Source organism: Aulostomus chinensis, chromosome 3 (assembly GCF_037954235.1).
Source record: "Aulostomus chinensis isolate RoL2024-O1b breed Wild chromosome 3, RoL_Achi_v1.0, whole genome shotgun sequence".
NCBI classification, from domain to species: Eukaryota; Metazoa; Chordata; class Actinopteri; order Syngnathiformes; family Aulostomidae; genus Aulostomus; species Aulostomus chinensis.
Window position 1 is genome coordinate 24,469,637 of NC_141322.1, and position 23,653 is coordinate 24,493,289.

Genomic DNA, 23,653 nt, shown 5'->3' on the forward strand with positions numbered 1-23,653 from the left:
TTATCGTATGCCTCTTGTAAGTTTTCACGTTGTTCTGCTGGTCACTCTGGACCGTCCCTGATGTACAACCTGGGGGGTAAACGACTTCTGCGCGGGACCTTCATGAGGATGCTCACTTATTTGTTATGTGCCTCCTATTATTCTCCCTTTTCTTTTTCTTCTTCTTCTTCTGTAGCTCCTTTTTTGTCCGTCAGCGGTGTCACTTACAATTCTACTGTACTACAATATCTTAGCGGATCACATTTGCTTCAGATTCACGGCCTTCCTCTCTCATTCCTGCATCTTTCCACCCCCTCTTCTTCTCTCACAGCCACCTGGCACTGCCTCTGAGCCTGCTGGCTGACCAGATGCACTCTGAATAGAGCGAGGAGAGTGCAGGAGAGAGAGAGAGAGAGAGAGAGAGAGAGAGAGAGAGAGAGAGAGATTATTACAGGCGATTATTCAGCCAAATGCAGTTTTGACAACCCGTGACAGTATAATAAGGTATTGTAAATCCTATACGCAGATATTGCAGTTGCATGGCAAGTTGCAGCTGATAATAATAATTTTTATTGTGTTTCCTTCCTCTAGTGAAATGTCTGTTTGCTTGTTTGTTTACTCAGCCAAGTGCCTGTGGATTCTCATGTTAATCTTGTTCTCTCAATTGTTGGTAGTGTAATTAAAACAGATTAATGTCTTATTAACCTCAGGCTCAGAATGAAATTAGCATTATCCCCTGTGCTCTCTACACATAAACTGGTATAATAGCCTAATAGGGAGGAGTGAGTGCAGCACGCAGGCTCTCCAATCCAAGCCAAGCTCTATTATCTTCACCTGCTTTGTCACAAGTTGTGTGCGAGGCCGGGCATAAATCAGGCGGTGATTTAAGTTTAACTCAGTGAAGATGGAGCCACGAGGACAAGAGAGTAGAAGACGAAGTCATTCAGGCTCCTCAAGTGTCCCCCAGACAGAGCTGAGCCAGCCGCATTAAGGAGCTGAGACAAAAGGGCATCAATGAAAAGAGCCTGAAGGGGGTGTAGAAAGCAGATCCCCACTTCTTTTTGAGGGGTGCACACACACACACACACACACACACACACACACACACACACACACACACACACACACACATGCAGATGCACACTTTTGTCTCCCTTGGCATGGCTTCTTGTTTAGACTTTAGGTGCCAAAGCAATTAGTTATGTTAATTGCAGGGTCCATTGCATTGAATGCAGGTTGAATAGAGCCAGTCAGCACTGGATGATTGGCCTGGATCCATGAGAGGGGTGGGGGTGGTGGTGGTGGTGGCGGTAGCGTGACGTCACAGGGGCACCCGGCCCATGAAAACAGAGGAGAGGACAGTGTGTGGGAAAATATGGGCGGGGCCAAAACCGAAAGGGAAGGATTGAGAGAGAGGGGAGCTGAGAGACTGCTGCGCGAGCGAGCTCACGAGAGGACGCAGAGAGCGAGAGAGGAGAAGAAGGAAATAACATCGGAGTGAAGAAAGCTTCACGAGAGAGAGAGAGACAGAGACAGAAAGAGGAAAACGACCAACGCACAGAGTGAAAGTAGGGGAGAAAGAGTGTGTGTGCGCGCTGCAGCATTGTGCTGATCCACTCGGCTATCTTACTCCATCTGGGTGCCATCTGCGCCTCTGGCTCTGGCCTTCGCCTCTCCGGAGCTCACATATGTGGGAATGCAAACACATGCCTGACATATGAAGGCGCCTGGACACAGAAAGAGCGGATAAAGCAGCGAAAACCCACCTCTGCGGCTGACTTTCTCTCAGGACTGACGTGTGGACTCTACTAGAGTGGAGGTACGACGCAAGAGTGGCTCTGGAATGTGTGTGTGTGTGTGTGTGTGTGTGTGTGTGTGTGTGTGTGTGTGTGTGTGTGTGTGTGGTTGAGGTACAATGAATTCATCTCTTCTGTAAAACCAATGCATGTGTGCGTGTCTTAATTCCCCAGAGCTGGTCTGTACTGTACAGATGGTGCCTCATCCTCTCCTCTTTATCCCTTCATCCTTGTCTACTGACTGAAGGAGGAATTAATTTGTCTGCTTGCTTCTGTTACCAGAAAACCTCTGTGACCATATGGACACAGTTCTGATGGAAAACTCTTTCATTTCCTGTTGTTTCATTCAAAAACACACAGATATATGTGTTGAGTCATCAAAAACTGGTTTCAACGTAGACGCGAAAAAAGATCTAACAGGAAATTATGTGGCAGATATTGCAGATATGGTCATTTTTCTTCAGAGAATTTCCCATAAATGAACATCGAACACTGATTGATAAACCCAGCAACTCTCAGCTGTCATTTACTATTCTGCTAATCACTTTTTCCGCATGGCAAACAGAGCAGAAGAAAGTAGGTGAAGAAGACGAAGTGTGCATCTGCTGCACGGTATCCCAGACATATGGGAAGAACAGGAGCTCCGTTTCATGCTGTTTCAACATGTTACACTGACAGCAGCGCATCCTAACTGTGGGGCATGTTGTCTCTACTCTGAAGTGAGCAGCCCTCCTTGGGAGCACCTTGGTGCGTGAAGGGAGAGAGAAGGCAGAGAGACCTGGCTAGTGTCATGCCAAACCAGGCCAGTTCAACGAGGAGATAGGAGAGACTAACTGTCGGGCTGTTTCCAACCAGAGACCCCTGTCTGGCCGGCTGGACACTGTCACACTACTGACAGCCTGTCTGCGCGCGCTGGCCTGTGTGTGTGTGTGTGTGTGTGTGCGTGTGTGTGTAGTTGTTTGCCTATTTAAAATATCAAGGATATGGTGATCACTGTCAGTTTGGTTCTGCCACACATATTAAATAGGATGCTGGTTGTGTGCGCCAGGTGTGTTGTAGACATTTTGTCTGCTCAAGTTTCCTTTTCTTTTGGCGGAGCTCCCAGCTGTGAGTTTCTCTCCTGAAAAAGTAGTAAAAACCGTCGAAACAGACCACCACAGACCTCGCTGAGCTATTATCTAAAGAATTCATCCACAGAATACCCCCTTCTGACACACACACACACACACACATACACACGCAGAGCGGAGCAGCTGCTTTAAAAGGCTGCATGCAGGAAGTGCTCTATTAGTTCCAGTGGCGAGGACTGTGATATCTGGCCCCTGGGGTTCAGAGTGGTGTTGTGTGTCTGACTGTGTGCCCTGGCTGATGTGTTTACATGTGGACTTTGGGTCATTTACTCAACAGAAACCACTCAGTCACTACAAAGTAGCATTGTGAAAGATTGTTTCATCACAGGAAATGTCTTCTTCTGTTGAGTATGGAGAGCCTAATCTGTGTCAGCGAGCGTCAAACCACCTGCGCCCCCCTCCCTCCCCCGCCCCCCGCCAACCCAGTTGACACTGTGCGGGAGCACGTCTCCTTGTGCTAAGTGCATGAGTCAGAGGTCTAGTGACCCCTCGCTGGCCCCAGGGCCCCGCTCAGTGACCCAAGACAAGACCTTTTATTTACTGTGCTGGTGTTGTCTGAGAGGGGAGAGCATCAGCGGTGTGTTCAAAGGCCATGCAGCCGCCTCAGCCGAATTCCTGAATTGAGTTTTCAATTGAAATGAGTAGATGTGAAATTAAACAGATGATAAATAACATGAACGCTGGCTACGTTTAAATGATGGCAGTATTCTCAAAGTAAAATAAGACAAACCCTAATGTAAGATTCTGTCTTTTATGGCAGCTGTAGACAACCTTTACTGGAATAAGGTCATATTTTGGAGTAAGCAATCATCAGACACGGTGGATTACTTCCTCCCTCATGTGTGGCCGCCACATTTCACCTGACAGCGAGGGGTTTCGCCAGGAGGATGTAGCACATGGGAGGATCCCCGCACTCCAGAGTTTCTGCAACAGCTTTGTCCCCTTGTCTTAGGATGCATTCAGGGTCCAGCTTCCTAGATAATCAGGTTTAGCTCTTATCTGCTGTCTTCCTTTCACACATGTAGCATTCAGCAGGAGATTGTTTTAGGTGGGGAGTCGCGCCTCCATAAGGACATCCCAGTGTTTTGTTCACACCAATGGTTCATGACTCGGTCTTAACAGTCTTCCAGTTCCTCTGTTTTCGCTCATGATTTTGCTGCCGGTCCGTAAAAGAGCCGTCCTCTTCACCCCTGATGTTTGGATTCTTCTGGTGTTCCCGGTCAGCAACCTGCAGGATTCACAGGCTCAAAGTGGGCTAATCAAACATTACCCAGACTTTGCACCTGGGAGCTGGCAGTGTTAAGTTTGTTTAATGTCTGGTCCAATTGATAAGGACATTAGGGTTGTCATGATTGACATGAAATTCAGGCCTGTCATTTCAACATGCAACACGTAAGGAGGTGATCACTTTCCTTTATCATGTATTTTTCCAGCTTTTTTCCTTCTTTTGCCCTTGATCCCTCCATTTTTATTGACTGATTTCTATATTCCCAGTTCAATTAATTATGATGAATAACATCTCAACAACACACCAAGAGAGTAGTCCTCCTCCCTCTGGTCGAGGCACGGTCTCCTGCGTCTCCGTCACGTTTACACAAATTTGACAGCTTGTAAGATATGTGTCAAACGACACTACACTTCTGGACAGCGTAGAGACGCTTTGGTTCGAGCCGGGCCATAACAAATACCACTTTTCTAATGTTTATGCTTGTTGAACAGGCTGTTTGACAAATTAGGCTTAATGCCTTTTTACTCTGTTATTGCTCTTACAGTAAGGAGCATCAAGTCGCGAGTTAAACTTTTATCTTTCGCCTCACTCCATTCGTCCATTCATCCAGCTCGTCTGAAAAATCTAAATTGCGTTTCAACTCTGTTGGATAAACACTGTTCTTTTCATCTGCAAAAAAACAAAAAAAAAGCCTAGAGTTTATACTATAAAGAATGAGCCAGAGCAAACAAAAAAAAAATAGCGCATGCTTGTGTTGTCGGTGTGTGGGTGGACAAGAAATGGGTGGTGCAGCTTCTCTCCAAGAATTGTCTGTCAAAGTCATTATGTTCACTCTCTCTCTCTCTCTCTCTCTCTCTTTTCATCTCTCCTCACAGAAAATGTAGAACAAATTTGTACTTTTTCAGCAAATTTTGTTGTTTGCTTAGAAGATACTTTACACAAACTTAGAACAGAAAATCTTGCAGCTGTACCGCATAATCAAGAAGCCTTGTGCATTTTGTCAAGACATCCGGTACAGCGTATTCTTCAACATGCTCCCTCAAACCCGCACACTGTGTCCCCACACACAAAATAACACTCGTGATAACATGCTTCTACCCACGCTAACTTAACACACGTCCTCCGCAGCTATCTCCGACCCGTTTTGCTCATTGTGTCGAGCACAGCTGGCCTTTTTGTTTTACTTATCTGTGTCTCCCAGCGGCTCTGGAGCTCTGGTCTTTCGTACAGCTGTGCTAAGCTGCTGTTAATATGGACAATAACACCTACAGCTCTGCTTTGATTCACTGCATCTCCAAATAAGAGGGTGATAAATGAGTCCGTTGCAGTGTTCCAGGAGCACTTTTCGATGTCGTTGGAAAAGGTTGATGGAAATTGGAAAGCCCCATCAATTTGGATAAAGTTTCACTCCAAGTATTTTTGTTGTTGTTGTGTAAGATCTGTTTGGACTCAATCGATCGCCCGTTGATGTCTACCACGTTACAGCACCATTCAGACCTATAGAACCTGGATCCATCGGCCAGCATCGTCACTCATCTGATTGGTGGGTCTGTAGCAGTCAACGTTTGAAGTATAGCATGAGAACAGGTTGATGGAAGTCGCAAAGTGGCAAAAAAAAAAACAACCAAACCCTCAATTTTGCCATGAAGTCTTACGCCCACTTGAGTTGGTTTTGCCCTTTTCTGATCGAGGTCCTACAACAGTTCTCTGACTCATGTGACTGACCAGCTGTTTCCATGGAAGGTGGCGTCCAAGACATTTTCATATTTTGTCCTTGTCCTGGGCAGTTCGCAACACGGCCAATACTTGCAAGCACTAAAGAACCACTTGAACAAGTGACAGTACTTCCTCCAGATCTCTCTGCAGTATTTGCTGGAAGGTGGTCAAGAAGACCTCTTCTTCTACTCTGTTTGTTACAGCCATAAGTAACGTTGCTTATACCGCCATCTTCTGACTGGAAGACACATTGGGTAGCCTAGTCTTTTTGCTGTGGATGCTATTTTGCAGCATTTCTAAAGTTCACTTTGATGATCGAATGGAAATATGACTTGTGTTGGATGCACCCTGATTGAGGTCATTAACACAAAATAGAGAGTAGTTTTCTCTGTACTGACGTTATACATCTGAATGAATGTTTAAAAAAAAATGCCTAAAATGCACAAGTAAAGGTCATGAAGTGAAATGAAACGTGAGCTCCAGAGACGTCAAAGTAACTCTCCCAGACTGGGTCAGGAAAGTTTGTGTAAATGTCTCCAGAACGGTCCGTGGTGATCACAACATCTGGTTGGACCTGAGCCCAGGACATTTGGCTGTTAAGGCCTCTGACACCTGGTCTGAAGCTGGCCACTTTGTTTTTGCATGTCTAGTGCTTGTATTTTGTTTTATGGACTACTGTAACTTACTAAGTGTGTTTGTCCCTTAGTGTAGAGTTGAGGTAAAACAATAATTCTCAGGCTTCGCTTTATTGTCTGGATTTAAAATGTGTAGGAGCCGCCCAGTCTTGATGTTCCAGACGCACACACAAATGATATACATCTTCAGTGCGTGTCAGGGGAGCTCTATAAGTCAGTGGTAAGTTAATTTTTTTTCCATCCTGAGATGAAACAGGAAAAAAAAAGAGTGTGTTTAAGTCTGCCATGCCTTCATAAATGCAGCAGATAGTTTTACAATCAAAAGTCTCATGTTTAAAGAATGATGATTGATGGGCACCAGGCTAAGCAATTAGTTACAGAGAGGTGAGAAGGGTTGTAATCTGATAGATAATCTGCCTCGGAGTAACATTGCTGAGTCACTGTGTGTGTGTGTGTGTGTGCGTGTGTCTCTGTGTGTTTGTGTATGTTGCTTCAGAGACCTCAATGACAAAGCAAACACCTGGTAAATGGGACCAACACAGACACGGGGGCATGATGACACACCTCCAGCCCTGTGGTCCCAGCTGGGAGGCAGGAGTGTGTGTCTGTGTTTAAAGTTTGTGCTACTCTGAATGATTCGCATTCATCTGACCCAGCGATGGTTCAGCATGGAGCAGGGGTGACACCTCCCCACCCTCTCTCAGTTCGACAGGAATGTACGACTTTTATATGAACGGATATTCATAATACAGGCAATCCTAGCAACGCGACACCTTCGGGTGGGAACACTGCAGTGTGAAACTTTTACATTTATCATGAAAGAGCACCTGCATTTATTTCAAACAGTTGACATTCTGTAGAGTGGAATCAAAGTTTTCAGGTCACACTGCAGAAAAACATACAAAATGTCCCTCCCAGCTGCTGTTGGATATTCACAACATGATCATCGTAGCCTAAAGAATTCCTGAAAACTCTTTTATTGTGATAACAAAGGAAGTGGAGCGTCTGCAACCTGCAGTGAAGTGTAACCAAGATAGTTACTGGAACTTGAATATATACAGTCTTATCTCATGTTTGTGATTAACACTGAATCATTTATCAGTTTTTAAATATTCCTGTTAAAGCAAGTACTGTTGCAAAAAATACTTTTGTAACAGCTGCTCATTGACTGGGGGAAATGTCATACCTGTCTGAGCATCCGACTTTGTCTGCAGTAAATGAAGCGCACTTTTACGCCTGGAACCCCGAAGCTGTAAATTCTCCCGCGTCCTGACTCTTTGTGTCTCACTGTTAATACTGAGATGGTGTTTGAAGGCCAAATCAATGCGGCTCCAGGAGAACACCGGGACGAACGGTTTCTGACCGTTGTGCTTTTTTGTGTGTTGGTTAGGTCACTATCATCTAATCTGGTCCAGTTCCTTCCCTCAGCAGTTTTCCCCGGGGTCTGACCTCATGTACACGTGGACACTGTCCACTCTCACCGTCCGGCCTCTGCCAAACCTCCTTTGCTTCCAGCATAACATCACCGTGCCTCTTTTTAACTGCTCATTCTTAGTTTTTATGGACGACGTCTGTCTGCGTTGCTCCCCCCCCCCCCCCTTTTTTTTAAACGTTCTCTCTTTTTGCCACTAAGTACATTTCCATCCCTGGATATTTTTTTTCGATCCGCGGCATGCCGCGCTACACCCGTGTTTTTGTAATTATTACCCTGAGTGATGGCGAGGTTACGCGAGGGCTCCTCTCACCATCGTTCTGTCTGCAGAAAATGTGATGAGTTCAAAACATATTTTCACACATGTGCATGGAATTCACATACATGTTTCCTGACTATTGACCCCCCACCTCAATTCCTCTTTTTTCCCCCTAATTCTTCACCCTCCGACTTGTCTTTCCTGTCCCTATATCTTTCTCTCACTTCCCTTGTTACCTTGCCACCTCCCCGTTGCTCTCCTCCCCAGCTGAGTGAGGAGCGGCGTGTTGACATTGGGTTTCGTCCAAATATGTAGTCTATGGCGCTGGAAGGTGGTAATGAGAGCCAAGAAAAACAGCCTGGTGTGGCGTCTGACAACCGTGCTTGTCTTTCTGATGAAACCAAATGAAAACAGTATTTTCTATCTTTGTAATGCACCCCCCCCTTCCCCCTCCGTCACCTCTAATTTCAAGACAGCTCTTCTATTCCAATCATTGATCGTCTGTAATGTTGTTAACTCGGATAATATAAAGGCAGGTTTTTGACCGTAAAAGGAGGGCAAAAGATCAAATCATTTATGATGTATGCAGGGACAGAGAAGTGTAACCGGAGAAACTAGAAGTGGAACATCGCTCACTAGAGAGACACACAGGTTTGCTTGTCTTTTTCTGTAAAATAGCTGTTATTATACCGCACTGTGGTATAAAAAACGTAACAAAGCAATGCAACTTAATGAGCCTCAAAAGAGTAATGATATCAACAAATTTCATTAAAATCAAACAGAGGAGACAAGTTTTGTCTCCTTATTATAGGACATTTGACCCTATGCTACTTAAATACTGAGATCACCTGATTTGAGTTGTGAGTCAATAACACCAACCTGACACCCAGAACGACACCGCACACTGTTGGATTATCTGTGTTATAAATGGACGTGGTTGTGTGTGTCAGTGTGGGGATCCTTGTCTTGGCAACACGTGTGTGTCGGTCAGGAGGGAGCGGCGGATAGAGGAACAGATGTGCGCTGTATTGTGGTGGTGTGTGTGGACGGACGGGGACCAGGTGCAGCCTTTGTCTCCTTGGCATTTAAGTCCACTTGCTCGCATTCAGCCTCGTGCCTCCCAACCCCCCCCCCCCCCCCCGCCTCCTTCTCCGCTCCTCGGAGGGAAGGCAAAGATGTGAGTGGAGGAGGGGGGTTACATTGGCTTAGCGGAGCCCCTCTCCCCACCCCCACCCCATTTTTTCCCATCACAGGTGACTGTTAGAAGTCCCAGCTGGCCAGCTCCTGGTTGATTAGACCCACATTGTACAGGGACGAGAAGTGCTTATCAGTTGCAGGGGTGATAACGGCCATGCGAACTTGTTCCTCTTCATTTACACCTGTTTTTATTTCACTTAATAATTTAACTGCTCGTCACCTGCAGCCATTTATTCTGCCTGTTCACAGTTTTGAATATCTTCTCCTCCCTTATTGTTTGTGCTGTAAGTCAGAGAACCTTTAACTCCTCATATGTCCACCATCATATTTGCGTGCTCTGAAGTATTACCTTAAAGAATGTTGATGGTAGTGGCAAAACTTTAAACAACTCCCTCAGTTTTGTTGAAAAAAAATACATTTTTGCACTTTTAACAACTTTAGATGGGTTTAAATGCTCAAACATGGCCCACTTTTAAGTGATGTGATTGACCAGCTGTTTCCATGCCAACATCCTACCAGATATTCCCAAAGTCTTCATCTCTGGACAGCATGTAACATGGCCGATGTACAAAACGGTAATTACAACTCACCCAACTGAAAGTAAATCCTAAAATGAGTCCTCAGGTGTTTGTAGGTAGCTGAAACCTCTCTTCTACTGTGTTTAACAGCCACCTCTATTTTAAGATGTGCATGGAAATGAACTAAATGCCTTTTTTTGTGGCCTTGAAATTTAGTAACAATGAAGTGGAGCTGTTTCATGTAGCTCAGCAGAGTAAGGTTTAAATTAGCCGCCACCAAGTAGAAGAAAAGTAGGGCTTTTAGCTTGAATCAGGCCTCTTGTTTACATGTTTGTTAGCCATCAAGGAAGCTGCAACCTCAAAAATTGACTTGGTTTTACTGAGTCAGGAAAGTGAGGACTTCTGCACCGTCTGTGGTTCAGATGTTGTTGGACAGTAAGCTACAGTGCGTTAGCTTTCTTCCTGCTAAGACTTATCACTCTCCTATACCATTATTTACTGTATGCAGTCATATTATCTGTCTTGTCAAGAAGGATTTTGTTGCAGGGATTTATTTGTGTGTGTGTGTGTGTGTGTGTGTGTCCTCAGCTTACATAGTTGTAGCATTGCACATACCGTGAATTGTCGCTGACTGATAAATTAGCCGGTCCTGTTTTACATCTCCCCTCACCTCATCTACAATGACACCAGAGAGATAGCAGCGCGGCGCGGCACACACTCACATGCTCCATGACTCACAGCTGCTAACCTTCCACGGAGAGTTTAAAATGCAGAGTTCAACCTTGAATATAATAAACCCCAACAATGAAGGCATTTATTTATACATCGCACCAAATGTAATTTATTTGTACTGGCTCAAAGTAGGTCAACCGTCTTCCCTTTGCAGAAGGAGCTAAACTAAACGTTCTCTAGACTTTGTTTCATCAATTCTGATTTCAGTGTTTAATGTCTCTCTCTTCGTCCTATTCTGTGTATCTCGCTAAGCCTCATCCTGAACCATCATCCGCACAAGGCAATTAAAGCCGATTGGATGTTTTAATGCAGATGCACCCTGAAGCTGAACAAACAGGAGACACCTGGCTAGCAACAACAGCCGTCACCGCAGATGCTTGTTTCTCATCCATCCCTAAGAGCAAGTAACTTAAAAATGTGTCTGCTAGAGAAGAGATAAATGAAACACTCTGCTAGCCAATTTTATATTCAGTACCCTTTGTTGTGGGCTGCTTCCAGTGTTATCTTCTTTAAAGTGATGCTGTCTATGCATGATTGCATCTCCATGTAATCCTGTTGATGTGAGTTGAGGAGCTTCCCTTTGTTCCATTACAGCAAAGATGACAGGTGGCATTTAGACCACACAAACACCCCCCGTTCTCCTCTAAGCCAATATTCACCTGAGGTAACGTTTGACCACTTTGTACGTGGGGTGTGTGTGTGTTTGTGCGTGGTTGCGTGTGTGATTCTGTTCTCTCAGACAGCTGCTTCCCCTGACTGTCCTGTGTGACTATATACGATGGACTCAGGTGCTTCCAAGCTAGATGAAGTCATCCAGTTATGTGCAACGTCTAATTGACAAGCAGAGGCAATTCTCCGCGGGCTGGCAGCACTACATGCACACACACCTGATGTTCCATGTTTTTGCCGTTACCTCTGGCACAGCTAATGACACACCGTGCCACATCTTAAGAAATGTCTGAGCACAGCGGCAGCCTGATTTTGTGTGTGTGTGTGTGTGTGTGTGTGTGTGTCTGTATATGTATATGTGTGTGTGCATGCATATGTGTGTGTGTATATATATATATATATTCCTTGAAATGACCACTAATATGTCAACAACCTCCTAATACCGCGGTATGTCGTGGTGGCACGGCATCTGTTACAGTTACATGCCAGCACCGTGGACACAAAGCCCATAGAAAGGGAATTTCTACACAAAAAATGACAACAATACAAGTAGAAAAGGCAAAACTATACAGGCACTGTATTAATTTGGGATGAGTCTGGATATGTATGTCACTCCTTTTATAGCAGAGGCCATTCAATCATGTACTTTCTGCTTTTTCAACATCTACAACCATACCTGGTTGTGTGGTTTTGAAACATGACAAAGATTTGTGGATATACACTGACATTGTTTCCATGGTGCGCTATACAATGTTATTTTTAGCCACATCAAGAAGTCACTTCTAGTATTTTCTTTAAGATCACCCTGCCAACACAGCACAAGCGCAGTGCCTAAATCATGTGTATATATAAAGTTGTTTACATGGTTACAGTGTTGACACTGAGGCCATATGCCCCTTTGATTCTGTTATTGAGATGTCAGTCTAATATCCTGACCATACGGACAGAGTGTGCAGAGTTTTGGATTAGTGTGTGTGTGCGTGTGTGCATGTGTGTGTGCTGCAAGCTGTGTCCTGCTGTGCACTGGCAGACCGTGTGTGTGTGGTGGGTATGACAGTCCAAATGTCTGCATAGATCCCTCCTTCCTGCCCCCTATGTTGGTGAACAGGTGGAGCAATGGCAGGCAGGCCACGGGGCTGAGAAAGAATGAGAGACAGAGAGAGAGAAAGAGAGAGAGAAGAGGACTGCAAAACAGAAGGAAGAACAGTCAACGCTGTATAATGAGTTGCAGACTTGACAGATGGGTTTCATAGGGCAGACTGAGAAAGTGTGCAGATAGATGGAGTCGAGGGATGGGAAACAGGGCTGAGAGTTCAGTTTCTTCTGAATTCTTAATGCATTGATTCGTGTATTGTATACATATTTATGCCATCACAAAATACAAAAAGCTTTTCCTTCATGCAATGCATGGAATGAATTATTTTCTCTTCTTCTCCTGGCATTATGAAGTTGGAACCTGTGGAGCAGATTTCGTGGCTGTGAAATAGATATAAAACTGGCTATTGAAACCAAAGCCCTAAAACCATGAAACCACATTTAAAAAGCTGCTCTCTGCTGACCTCTGACCCTTGAGACCACGCTTGTCTATTAATCGTCCATTCTTGAAGCAGTTAGAAAAGTCTGATCCACTCTAAATGGAGAGGGGGCACAGCCCGCATGGAGCTCCAGGAAACAAAGACAGCTTCTGATCCCGCATCTCCCCACCGCCACACCCCCGCTGCACTTTCTCCATGCCCCTTATCTGGTGGTCTCATTCAGACGCAATAGCATATTGAAAAGTTGCGTTTAACATTCAAAAGCTTTGCAGATCTTGTTAGTAAAGCGTGAAATAGCCCCGGCCTTTTCTCTCTCTGTCTCTCTTTGCCCCCCTATTTGCTGCGGAGCTCAATGAAGGGGCATTCTTCCCCGACACAATAGCATTCTTTAACGTTTCTTCTGTTAGTGATCTGAATAGTTGGGAGTGAGGGGCCGAACTTTAGACATCTGTTTCTTTGATTGGGGGGTACATGCACAGGCAGCCTCTGCTGTATGATGAGAAGTGGATCGAGGGCTGAGACCTTTTTGTTTTCTTTTGAAAATGTAAAAAAGCAACAACTTCTGCTTCAGTATTGAGCTGATCTGGGAAAGTTGGAGCATTTTTAATGTAGTTGTCACAATGGTGCCCCGTTTATGATTGTTATGGTTATATCTTATTGTATGTTGTTGTTGTTGTTTTTGTTTTTTTCATGTAGAGATGATGGTGATGCAATCGCAACCAAAAATGACCGTTCACATTGTAATTATAAAGCATTTTAATCATCATTAGAAACCCCTCCCATGCTGAGAATTTTCCATATTGTCAAAACTGGTACATTTGCAGATCTTGCATATTATTTGGGGTTTTGTTAAAAAAAGAAAAGAAAAAAAAAGTGTCAAAGTAATGTAAAAAATCTCATTTTACTTAATACAGAAGAAACACTTACCAGGGAGCTCCTTGTTATTTTTAAGAGAATATGATCTTATTTCATGAAAAAGATCTCTGCAGATTGCATTTTGCCTGTATACATTTCCAATGATGATACCTACTCAGGCATTCTTACAGATACATACATACACACAGATACATATTAAATGTAATTCTTGAATGAATGAATCCTCTGAATAGAAATAAGACAAATACATAACTTGTTTCCCAAAATATTGTGGGGTTTTTTTCTGGCGTTTTTTTTTTTTTTTTTTCCATATTGCCCTGGAAAAATACACCGGCCTGAAACAAGTATGAAATCCACTGCCATCACATTAAAATGAGATTGCTTTCATGAGATTGAGGTAGTTTGGATCTTAATTTATGGTTGTGACTACTGCACAACAACAGAAGCTGCTGTTCTGGTTCTTTTTCCACCGCTGACCTCTCCTGTCTGTCTCTCTGCAGACAGTAGAGAGAAGAAGAGCCCTGCCATGCCCGGTTCTCCTGTGGATGCTAAGACTCATTCCAGATCAGCTCCCAGCAGCAGTGCCAGCTCCACTATGCCACCCCTGCCTTCTGTCAACCCCAGTGGCCCTCGTCCGGCCTCTTTTTCCACCACAGCATGTGAGCATCCTTTGTAGTTCATTTCCTCTCGTCCCATCTAGCCCAAATATATAAATCACCAAATTTCACTTTGACTTGTGAGGTAAAGGGATTCTTCATGATATCGCCTGTCTTCTTTTCACTTTCTCTCCCCAGTGACAAACGGGAATCATCATCATTCCCCACCAACCTTAAACGCCGTGCCATCTCCACCGCAGCGCTACAGCAATGGGCCATCCTCTTCCTCTTCCTCTTCGCTGGCGAACCAGCAGCTGCCGGCCACCTGTGGGGCGCGCCAGCTGAGCAAGCTGAAACGTTTCCTGACCACGCTGCAGCAGTTTGGCAATGACATCTCTCCTGAGATTGGAGACAGCGTCAGAAGCCTGGTTCTGGCTCTTGTGGTAAGAACATAAAAAATAATCAAGAAAAAAACAGCGAGAAAAAGATCAGGCATCTCATTTATCTTCATCACCTCATGTATTTGTTTTACCTTGGCGTCGATGGTTATTTTCTTAATGTCATTGTTGAACTTTCCGTGTCTCCCAGAATTCAACAGTGACCATCGAGGAGTTTCACTCACGGCTTCAGGAGGCCACCAACTTTCCTTTACGGCCGTTTGTTATTCCTTTTCTTAAGGTAAACACTTCTTCATCCTTCTCTCTGTCATCCTTTATTTGTTTTGCATTATTCTGTTGGACTACTTCCTTTTTTTTAATGCAGCAGCAGCAGTAACCCCCCCCCCCCCCGGCTGTCAGTAAAACCATAAGGGCTATAGTTACACTGTGGCCTGTCACTCATATAGACCCACCGAAAGCATTCCCGTCTCTGTGGTTGTCTACCATTATCCATTGTTAATCACTGAATAATAAACAGAGTCCTTGACAACTGAAAAATCAGCCTTATAGCTTTTGATTTATGCAGCAACAAAGAAAAAAGTCCTTATAAAACATGCAAAGGGTCCTCTGTTCATGTTTTTAATTAAATCAACTGCTTCCAAAGTGACAAGATTTGTGTGTCTTGACCAGCAACAGATGAGTGTGTGTGTTAAACAGCCCTTTGAGACCTTTTGTAGCCAGGGGTGCCTGCAAGACTATACTTTTTTAGGAGATCCTCTCAGTAAAGCGGCCCATAAATCTTGAGTCAGTTGTCCTGCTGTAACTTTAGTCTGTTGAAATCTGCTCTTATTCACACTTATCTCATATTTACCTTTGTAGCCCCCCTCCATCTGTCTGCCTGAGACTGCACAGACAAGTAACCTCTGTTCCCTACGTTACTAATTTATTACAAGGGAGAAGGGGGGTGCTCACAAGTTAATTTCTACTACTTGGGAGTAAGAAAGGAGTAGGGGGGATAGACAGATGGGACAAAGTCAGGGGGCAAGGAAGTGGAAAAAAAGAGAGAGGGAAAAAGTGGAAACTCTGAAGTGTGAAACATGTCTATAAAGTGTTCCCTTCCCTTTTTTATGGGCTCCAGAGCGCCATATGGAGCTGCCGTCCCATTAAGAGCATTCAGCTGCCGAGGTGCCGCCACTCTAGCATCCGCTCGGCTGAACCCAGGAGAGTCCTCCGCTCAACTGACACACTGCACACGTGTCCACTAGTTTGGGCCCCAGGGACAGATTGGAAGCAGAAGTGTATGGTAGATGGATTAGCAGCTAGCGAAGAAGGTAGGAAAGATGTGAGGAAGAGTAGGAGAGGGTAGAGGAAGGGGGAGATTAGATTGCAAATCTGGATCAACAGATTCTTCTGGATGCTTAAAAATGCACAAAACGAGTACTGTAGGGTTATTTACTCCGTTCTTGAGAAGAGGCAGTGAGGAAGTGGTGTAATTGCAAACACACCAGACTCTGTTCCCAATTAGGGAAACGCAGGGAAGAAAAGAGGAATGCGAGGATAGAACGGAGGCAGACACAGATAAGTATTGAGAAAGAAAAAACACATGGTAAAGAATGAAGTTGAGTCTGTGTATCATTTGTTATAAAATGTTTCTGTTTTTAAGTAGCAGTGTTCATGTCTTTGCTGGGACTTGTGCTCAGCGCTCATTTCATGAGTAAGGATTAACTCAACAATAACAGCAGTGACTTAGAAAACTAATTTTTAACTGCGTGAGCGAAGCCAAACCCACTCTGGCTGCAGCCACAGAACAACACCCAGACCCAGAAGGAGCCTTCAGAGCCAGACTTTAAGGTGTAAGTGCCCCCTACTACCAGGAGGTAACTCTGCATTGTCTTGGCTCTGCTGCAGGGTCGAGGTATTTTTGGTGGCTAACTTGGAGGTTAGCATCACCATGGGTTCCCTCACCCAGCGGCCAATGGGCTTTTTTTTTTTGCATCGGATTTATAATCATGGCAAAAAAACAAAACCAATGGCAAACAAATCTAGTTTCCAGTTTGTTTCTTTGCTCCTCATCTTGCCCAGTGTACCTCTGTATCTGTGTCTCTGAAGGACAATTGTGAAGAACAATAGCTATGTGGCTACTGGAGCTTTTTGGAACCCAAACAGGACCACGCGTGATGAGTCTCCTCCTCAGTCTTTAGACTCCTCTAACGAAACCCCAGGGCTGCTTTCACAAATGAATTCTTCCTTGCCAGGCAAACCTTCCCCTGCTGCAGAGAGAGCTACTCCACTGTGCACGGGCAGCCAAGCAGACCCCCGCCCAGTACCTGTCCCAGCATGAGCACCTATTGCTCAGCACTACAATGGCCTCTTCGCCAGACTCCTCTGAGCTGCTAATGGAGCCCGGAGAAGCAGGGACCAAGAGACACAGCCCCAACAGGTGAGATGAAAGGAGAAACTGTGTCTTTTTTGAGGTATTCAGAAACACACCAAGGTTGCTTTCAGCTTCCTGTCATTTTGAAGTGTTTTATAATCTTTTCTCCAGGGGTAAAGAGAATGGTTTTCACGAGCGGCCACCCGTAGCCATGGAGCCTGCAGCCAAACGGATTTGCACCATCAGCCCTGCTCCCCGCCACAGCCCAGCGCACCCACTCCCCCTCAACGCCCAGCTTCACCCGACCCCTCCGCCCTTGCAGCACTATGCCCTGGATGACATCGCAGCGCCACACATTCTGCACCGCGAGCACAGCCAACGCATGCTGGAGATCCGTGAACTCAAAGACAGGCCCAGACTCCCTGGTAAGTACAAACCCCAAATCATTCAAGGTATTATATTATCGTTATTACCTACATGCTTAAAGTGACAAGGTTGATTAGATATCGATTGTGGCCGGTGGTGGTGGCGGCTTTTTTTTTTTTTTTTCCATCATTAGACCTTAATTTAGCTAGTGGTGGGAAGTCGGAATTTTGAAACGAACACACTTTTCGTTAGCCCACATTACATTCTCAGTGTGATAAGGGGTGGTCTTTGTGTTTGTGTAGCCACGGCCAGATGAATAGCTGCCCAATATATCTTGGGAGTCCACATGTGTGTATAAACAGAGCCATACTGTCCTGGCAGGGAGGGTTGGATGGGCTCTGGTGTATATCTACCCTCCATTTGGGGCTTGTCAGCACGCCGTGGAAACAGCAGTAGCTCACAGGCACACACATAAAGAAACACACCTTGATATGTTCATGGTAGAGGTGCTGTGTATACGAGGTCTTAGTCCCTTGTCTGACAGCCTCCCGACCGCCTGCCGCCACTTAACACACACACACATACACGCGCACGCACACACACAAACACACGCACATAAACACATCAGTCCACACACTCATGGCTTTGAACTGATGAACACTGATGAGAACCAGGAGTAGTGCTGAGGTTGAGAGAAAGGGTAGTGTGTGAGTGTGTGTGTGTGTGTGTGTGTGAATCATTATTCTCAGCGTGCCCAGTGGGCATGTGGCTTCTTGTTGGCTGTTTGATACCCAGTTTTATGAGATTGCGATTTGCTGAGTTTTTGTGTGTGTGTGTGTGTGTGTGTGCGCGCGTGCTTGTGTGAGTGCTTTTTTATGTGGTATCAGTGTATTATCTTTTATCTAGATATGTGGGAGCTCTAACTTGTGTTCATAAACTGTTCGTAGTTTTAAATATAAAGTTAGATAATGCTGAAGTTATAGTTTTGTGTAGGAACTGGATTTGATTGTGTGTGTGTGTGTGTGTGTGTGTGTTTTCATGATTATAACAGTCCACAGTGAGTGTCAGACCGGCTGGTTGTGTTTAGAAGTGGAGCCACTCCACTCAGCCTGAGTGTCTCCCTACTGGAATGCTGTGAGCTCCAGAAGGGGAGGTGCAAAGGGAAAAGTGTGTGTGTGTGTGTCTTTGTGTGTGTGTGTGTGTGGTTGACAGCTGACTTCCAGATGTGTTCCGTCTCTGGGTGCTGAAAGTCTGTTTTGCATCACAGGCCTTTTCTCTATCCCTCAGTCCATCTCACATCTTTTGTCGCTTTTTGTTTTTTGTTTTTTGCTCATTTACTAAATAGCCAAAGATTCCTTCAACTTTTCTCTTCCCTGTAGCTCCAAGTGAAGAATAGTGATGAACTCTAAACTCTAAACTGTTCATGATTAGAATGTAAAGTTAATTGTTTTTAGGGGTCACACACACCTCACTGGTGGTCACGAGTGGGTTTTCTCTGTAGAAGAATGTCAGTGACACTGGTCTGTCTGGTTGTCTGTTTTTCAATCAGGCACAAATGGAGGATACCGCGAGGAGCCGGTGGATCACAGACTGACAGACCGAGAGTGGGCTGATGAATGGAGGCATCTGGACCATGTAAGTCTGTAAACAGCCATCACTGCTGCTAATGGCTTGTGATACAAAAAGAATGTAAAATTTGTTTTACTGGGGTCCTTCACAAAACTGTGTTTCACCTTCTCACAGCCTGAGAGCAGTTACACACATTTAAATTATATACAGGGATGTGTCATAAACTGTAGAAGGGTGCGTTAATGCTTCATTGAGCATGAGGGAAGGTTGGCAATTCCTGATGAGTTCATCGAATGATTAGTATTCCTCTGAGAAGTAGGGACCCTGTGCGCTCACTCACACAACAGCTAACACCACGCTGTTTGTGTCACTTGTCAGGTTTTGAACTCCATCGTGGACATGGTGGAAAAGACGCGAAGGTCAGTGAGCGTTCTGAGACGATGCCAGGAATCTGATCGAGAGGAGCTCAACTACTGGAGGCGACGTTCAAGTGAACAAGAGGACCCTCGCAAAGGAGGCTCAGGCTCCGCTCCCTTCTCCAAGACACACAGCCCCCACTCTGCAGAATCGGGTTAGTGCAGCTATTTCCATTGTAATTATGTTGATATGCCACAAAACCCAACAGTTTTATTGTCTATTTCTATGATTGGCGCCAATTGTTTTTCACAAGAGAGGATTGCTTCATCATTCTAGAGGGAAGCCAAACCCATGGAAATCAGCTTTTTTAGAAGGACAGCGGGAATTCACCTACATGTAATGTAGTAGTATTGTAGTTTATAAATATGTAGCCGCACAAGCAGAATGTGTGTGCTGTCTGAAGTTAGAATCCTCCAGAAACCTTCATTGAAGTAGAGTGAGTTTTAACATCCTTTAAGCTAAACATGTATCATGAACACTCTGGTATGCTTCAAACTGAAGACATATAGAACATATATATACATTTGAATCCACATGAGCACATTTAGTATGATTCTTGATGGCTTGGAGGGCTTCTATGTAATTCTCATGACACCTCCTGGTGGACGTGAATAGAACTGCAGTTACATGTCAGTGTAGAGTCCCTCAGTCTGCTGTGTACTTGCAGTGTTCTCTCCGAGTGCCAGCCTCGTCGTTCCCCTGCTGGTCCATAGTCACAAACAGGTGCCAGGACCGGCCTCAGCCATATCGGCCACAGAAGGGCTGTCCTGCAGGCTCAGAGACCCAGAGCTGGCTGACTCGCCAGAGCACCATCTGGGCCCCCAGCCGGGAACCCAGCCTGCCTGCCTGCCTGGGCTGAGGAAGACTGTAGTGGGGGTTGAAATGGCAGAGAGGAGTCTGTATGCAGGCCTGCTTGAAGAGAGAGGAAGTAGATAAAGGAAAAGGGAGGAAGTGTTTGTGAGACAGCACATATATATAAGAGGCGACGAGCCAGGAGGTGATATTGGAGATGCAGTAGGAGCAACACATAAATGAATTGAAATTAAAATGCAGAAAGAGAGAGAGAGAGAGAGAGAGAGAGAGATTTCAGGAAACAGACAGAATGTTGACACAGCTTGTTGGTCTGCATTTCCCTCCAAGCCAAACACATTCCTTTCCGAGGCTGTCAGATCTCAGATCAGTCCGAGTCTCTGAAAAACAACAATTATGTTGTTTTTATGGCCTAGATATGTGGGCTTGTTTGCATCGATGACAAAGATAATATCACGGCCCGTCTGTATTGGCTTTCATGGTAATCACGTGTTTCCTTGATTGAGCTGTCAGTCACAGTGAATCGTTACTTCAAAAGTTAATCATTCTATCAAGCAGGTGCTAATCTTTAGTGTCTCTGCTTGTCTTTAGAGTCTCAGCGTGATTTTGCCCCACGACCGGGCTCAGCATACGTTACAGATGAGATCTGGAGGAAAGCTGGTGAGAAGTTGTGATGAATGCTAATCATGCATGAATCAGCACACAATTATATGAAGATGCACCACAAGTATCAGGCTATTGTGTACTCATCAGTAACTGAGCTGTCTTTTCACAAGCTGAAAACAAAACACTTGTCTGTCCCATTATCTAGAAGAGGCGGTGAACGAGGTGAAGCGTCAGGCCATGGATGAGGTACAGAAAGCAGTGGCGGAGGCTGAGCAGAAGGCTTTTGAGATGATTGCTGCCGAGAGGGCGAAGATGGAAAAGACCCTGGCGGAGGCGAAGAGGAAGGCTCAAGAAGATGCTATTATGGTCATCAATGAACAAGAGGATTCCAGCGAGGTGAGCTGACTTGAACTATTGCTGTCACAAGTGCTCTCTTGAAATAAAATGGTTCTGTGCATTTTGGCGTCTCTCAAGAGCTGGACAAGTAGGTAGGTACCCTTCTCTGTGTGTGGATTAGTGAGCTGAGCCCCACATAGACCATCTGCTACTAGTTAGCTTAGCACAATGAGTGATAGTGCCTGGGTATGTTAGCGTACCTCCGTCAGAAACCCTTTTCTCAATGAGGCTTTTGCTGTATTTAAAAAGAAAAAAAAAATTAATTGATAGATTTTGCAAGCTCACTGAGCATAATACACAGCATGCACCCAAAATAATCCTAAAAATAAACACAAACAAAGATGGACCAAAAGTGACATAAGACAGATTTTAAAAATAAGAGTTAGATTTGTACACAAGCTAGTAGGGTATGTAGTGTGTGGAGCATAGTAGCGCCTACTGTCTCCAGCCACTGGTCAGAAGTTGGAGGGTCTTTGCCTTCAATAATGTAACTATATATGTATGTAATTATGACTACAAAGATTGTTTTTATGAGACATTTTAATTTTAGAATCAGACAGAAAGTTGGAACTACTTTGCTGAATGGGTGTAGTGATTTGACGTAGCACCTCAAAAGCCCCCTTGTAGCTTGGGCCAACAAAACAAAATTTTTATTGACGACGAAAAGAGCAACTGCTGCGTGTAAATATGGCTGACTTTGAACGAAAGGATGATTACTTCCGGACAAACCAAGCACCTAAAGCTTACTTATTTGAAGGAGGTATGCTAACGCTTACCACCTACTACTATTAATTGTGCTAAACACTAACCAGCAGGTCTGTCTGGGTCTCAGCTGTGTAATGCACACAGAGGAGAGGAGGTATCTACCTTCATGTCTGGGGAGGATGGTAAATGAACACATTTACCCAAAAGTTGACATGTTCCATTAGTGGTTTGTGATGCACTGATTCATCACCATTCTATAATTGTTGGAAACCTATTATTTCTCTGTTTTCCACCTCAGTGTTGCTGGAACTGCGGCCGTAAAGCCAGTGAGACCTGCAGCGGCTGCAACGCCGCTCGCTACTGCGGCTCCTTCTGCCAGCATAAAGATTGGGAGAGGCATCACCTCATCTGCAGCCCAGGTCTTCAGGCTCAACCCAAACCCGTCTCTGCCATCTCTGCCACCAGGGTATCTGCCATGGCCACAGCAACAGCGGCAGCGGCAGCTGGGGTGTCTCCTGTCGGGCTGGCTGGGATCAAAGCCCCCGACAGCGTGCCTTCCGTCTGCAGCCCTGGTGGAGAAAAAGCTTCGGTTGTTTCCCGCTCGTCCACCCCCTCTACCCCAGCCTCAGCCCCTGAGACCAATGGACACTAGGGGGTGAAGGACATCATCGGTTAATATTTCACCTTTTCTTTTACTTTAGCGATGGAAGAACTGAATCATCAGCGTGAGGGAACTATTTGTGGGTTAAGTTAGGATAACAGATTTTTCATCATAATCTTTGGCAGATAGAAAAGGACAGATTACGGATGACTGTTTGAGTGATATGTCAACTGGGACGTTGGCTTTGGCAGAGAACAGAAGGACTCGTCTCGAATGCGCCCATTGGATGAACAGATCTCCCTAACAGATGGAAACGTGTTTATCTTCATCCAAAACCCCAGATCTTGGATCAGCAAAGGGAGGGAAAAAGCTGACGATTGATCTCCGTTTATCTCCGGCTGCAGGGAGGACGTTATAAAAGGAGACCGAAGAGATTAAAAACAGTGAGGTATAAAGACGCCTCCCCCGTGAACCAATTTTCTCACTTTGTTGTGAACAATTTTCGGATAGGTGGTGGTGGTAGCTGTACAGTGTCATAATACCAGCCATAAAGCATTTGTGTTGTAGAAAAGATGTGACCGCATACTCTGCAGCTCTCTTGTACCCGTAAATATTTGCTCGCCAAATTTCTTGTCAGATGTGTGTGTGTGCGTGTGTCAAACGGTGGTGCCGTCAGTAAATATTGTAAAGTATATGATTACTTTTGTCAAAAGCAATATTAAAAGTGTTCAGGTATCTGGAGCTGTTTCTGCATCACCAAAGTTTTATCCGCTGAAGAGAATTATTGTCTTTGCTTGTGTCTTTGTTAAAGAAGAGAGAACTTTACACCAACTCCTCCCCCCACGGCCCAAACACACACACACACACACACACACACACACACACACACACACACACACACACACACACACACACACACACACACACTCAAGTCATTTATTAATGACCCTAGGTTTCATTCTGATCAACGGATATTTTGTATTTTCTGTTGTCCCGGTTACTCTTTCATTCTCATCACCAGTTGTGTATGACAGGGTCAAATATCGCTCCAAATCGTCCGTCATTGCAAAGTTTGCAAATAAAAAGCAGTTAGTTCTTAATTCAGTTTTCCACAAAAAAAGATGAAGAACGCCC

At 44.9% G+C, this 23,653-nt stretch overlaps 1 protein-coding gene across 1 annotated transcript; it reads left to right on the top strand.

The window, feature by feature from the left end:
• The first annotated feature begins 1,369 nt into the window (after positions 1–1,369).
• Positions 1,370–23,445, top strand: cbfa2t2 (CBFA2/RUNX1 partner transcriptional co-repressor 2). The gene is made up of 11 exons (XM_086199878.1): positions 1,370–1,798; positions 14,203–14,361; positions 14,497–14,741; positions 14,887–14,976; positions 16,931–17,115; positions 17,221–17,474; positions 18,965–19,050; positions 19,363–19,555; positions 20,803–20,871; positions 21,023–21,213; positions 22,217–23,445. Exons 2-11 carry the CDS (start codon positions 14,229–14,231, stop codon positions 22,568–22,570), a joined length of 1,800 nt encoding a protein of 599 aa, XP_086056004.1. The 5' UTR covers positions 1,370–1,798; positions 14,203–14,228; the 3' UTR covers positions 22,571–23,445.
• The last annotated feature ends 208 nt before the right edge of the window (positions 23,446–23,653 follow it).